The sequence below is a fragment of the Crocuta crocuta genome, unplaced genomic scaffold, assembly GCF_008692635.1.
Source record: "Crocuta crocuta isolate KB4526 unplaced genomic scaffold, BGI_CrCroc_1.0 scaffold67, whole genome shotgun sequence".
In the NCBI taxonomy this organism is placed as follows: Eukaryota; Metazoa; Chordata; class Mammalia; order Carnivora; family Hyaenidae; genus Crocuta; species Crocuta crocuta.
The window spans coordinates 3162103-3164479 of NW_027531896.1; the positions used below are offsets into that span (position 1 = coordinate 3162103).

The window sequence follows — 2377 nt, forward strand, 5'->3', positions numbered from 1 at the left end:
CTGTCCTTCCTCCTCCCCCCAGCCCCTCCCCCCCCCCCCTGCTCTTCCTGTCAAGCTCTTCCTTGTTTAGAGGAGGGAAACTGAAAATAGAAAGGGAATTCAATCAGGGGATGCCTTGGTGGTTCAATTGATTGTCTGACTTCAGCTCAGGTCATGGTTTCTCAGTTCGTGAGTTCAAGCCCTGCATCAGGCTCTATGCTGATAGCTTGGAGCCTGGAGCCTGCTTCAGATTCTGTGTCTGCCTCTCTCTCTGCCTCTCCCCTCCTCATGCTCTGTCTCTCTCCCTCTCCCTCTCTCTCTCAAAAGTAAACAAACATTAAAAAGGGGGAGGCGGATTCCATCCGGGCATGAGCCTGAACCCAACCCAAAAGAGCAAGGCCCCTTCCCTCCCAGATCTCATTCATTTCCCCAGCTCGGCTCCTTTGATCACTCACAAGACTGCAAGATTCCATCAGATCACAAGGAGAGGACACTCAATCTGGTCAGGCACAAGAGACACCCTTGAGGTCATAGTCAATCTGTCCCTGATGGCTTCAGGCCAGAGGCAAGTCTACCGTGATTCCCTCAGCTGAGGCATTAGGGACAAGCACTCACTCTGGCCTTGCTCACAGGGTCCTGCTATTCAAACTCATCCCTCCCTCACCCACATCCCCTGCATGACCATCACCCCTTCCTGGAATACCCCAATCTCTCCCTTCCTTCCTGATAGTCTGCCCAGATGCCTTTCCCTGGAGGCTTTGCACAAGCAAAGGGAAGTCCCCAAGTAGGCACAGATGGTGACCAGGAGTCAGAGTCGAGGGCCCTGACATCGATGGACTTGTCTTCCGGCCTACTGCAGAGTTGCTGCAGGAGGCTCTGTGGGGGGCAGCCTTGTCTGATAGGCAGATTCTAGTCCCCGCTCTGTTGCTCACCTACGCAGGTCACTGCCCCACTGGGTATAGGTCTCCTTATCCACCAGTGGGATCGATATGCATGGTCAGCCAAGACCCACAGTCTCCACACAGGATCCCCAATGTGAGGAGTTGAGTGCCCACTTGGGAAGGCATCATGGCTTTCACATGCCTCCCCTCCCCCTGCCGCCCCCCCNAGGTAGATTCAAAAATAATGTTTGCAATAAGTTTCTTGGAATCTAAGTAACTGAAGGGTCAGCCTTCTGCTCAGCCAGGACCTCCCCAAATCTTTATCATCTCCTTCATCTTCACCCCTCCAGCCCTCGAGCCTCTCCGGTGCCAGGCACCTATTAACCGCTACAACTTCTTTCACTCCTCCCATGACCTGCAGGGAAGTGCCCAGAGGGAACAGAGTGGGGGTGGCTCTGCACATCTTTCACAGCCAGGAGTGGGGAAGCCCGGGGCCCACTCCTGCCCCCACCCTCCTTGCTGGAAGGACCTTGACCTGGAATCCAGACCCAGTCAGCACAGCAGCAGCAACAACAGAAGCTTGGCCCCCACCCTCCTTCCAACCTCCCTTTCCCACCAAGCTCAGAGCACTACCTGCTGGTTGATGTGTGAGACTTTGGTGCCCTTAGGGAGCCAAGGGCTGAGGCTCCAGGCTCTCTGCCCAGAAGGGAGCAGGGTTCTGAGATACAGTCCGGATCTCTGATGGCAAAAGAGCAGACTCTCCATCTCCTGCCCCTGCACACTAAGGGAACGCTGTGGTTTCAGGTGAGGCTCCCAGAGAACCATGGTGCCTGGCAACCTTTTGGTTTGTGCTTCTGGAAGCCCTGTAAGCTGGCAGGCAAGGTGAGTTGCATTGGCCCCAGCCTGCAGGTGAAGAAACTGAGGCCCTATGGGAAATGGTCTCGCCCAAGGTTCCACAGCCTCCCCTCTGCTTCTTGTGTTCCTTGCCGATCAAACTTAGGGCTCCCACTTACCAGCCAGGGAAGTGAGCTGGGCCCCCATCAGCCTGGGGTCCTTGGGGCACGGATCCTTGGATCTGGAAGGACTTGTCTGGAGAAGCCCAGTGGACAGGTTTCCAAAGACTCTCAGCAAGTCCCCTTGTTATGGGTCAGGATCATGTTACATCGTTGATGATTAATTAGATGTTGCTGTCACGGGTTACGATATCTAGGGAATTTCCTGACGATTGGCTCCGGCTCTCAGCAGAACCGCTGCAGCTGGCTGACTTAAAAGGAAGCAGCGACTGGGGAGGTGGCCTGGGTAGGATTTAGGATAGACGACTCCCTTACTTCTGATGATCGATCAATCAATCAGTCGTTGTCAGCCAGGCTGTGCATTATCATTGCCTGAAGCACATTTATAAATACACACACCCAGACTGACTCCAGGGGCAGAGGGCGGGGCCCAGCATCTGTAGTTTTTAAAAGCGCCTGGATGATTCTAATGTACACTCAGGGAGGAGATTCACTGCTACAGAC

At 54.5% G+C, this 2377-nt stretch overlaps 1 protein-coding gene across 1 annotated transcript in view; it reads right to left on the reverse strand.

The window, feature by feature from the left end:
* The window catches only part of NEURL3 (neuralized E3 ubiquitin protein ligase 3), a 6005-nt gene extending 4104 nt beyond the window's left edge, over positions 1-1901 (reverse strand). Inside the window, exon 1 of the mRNA XM_077773493.1 lies at positions 1874-1901. Coding sequence (XP_077629619.1) covers positions 1874-1901 — 28 coding nt within the window. The remainder of the gene's footprint in view (positions 1-1873) is intronic.
* Between the last annotated feature and the right edge of the window lie 476 nt (positions 1902-2377).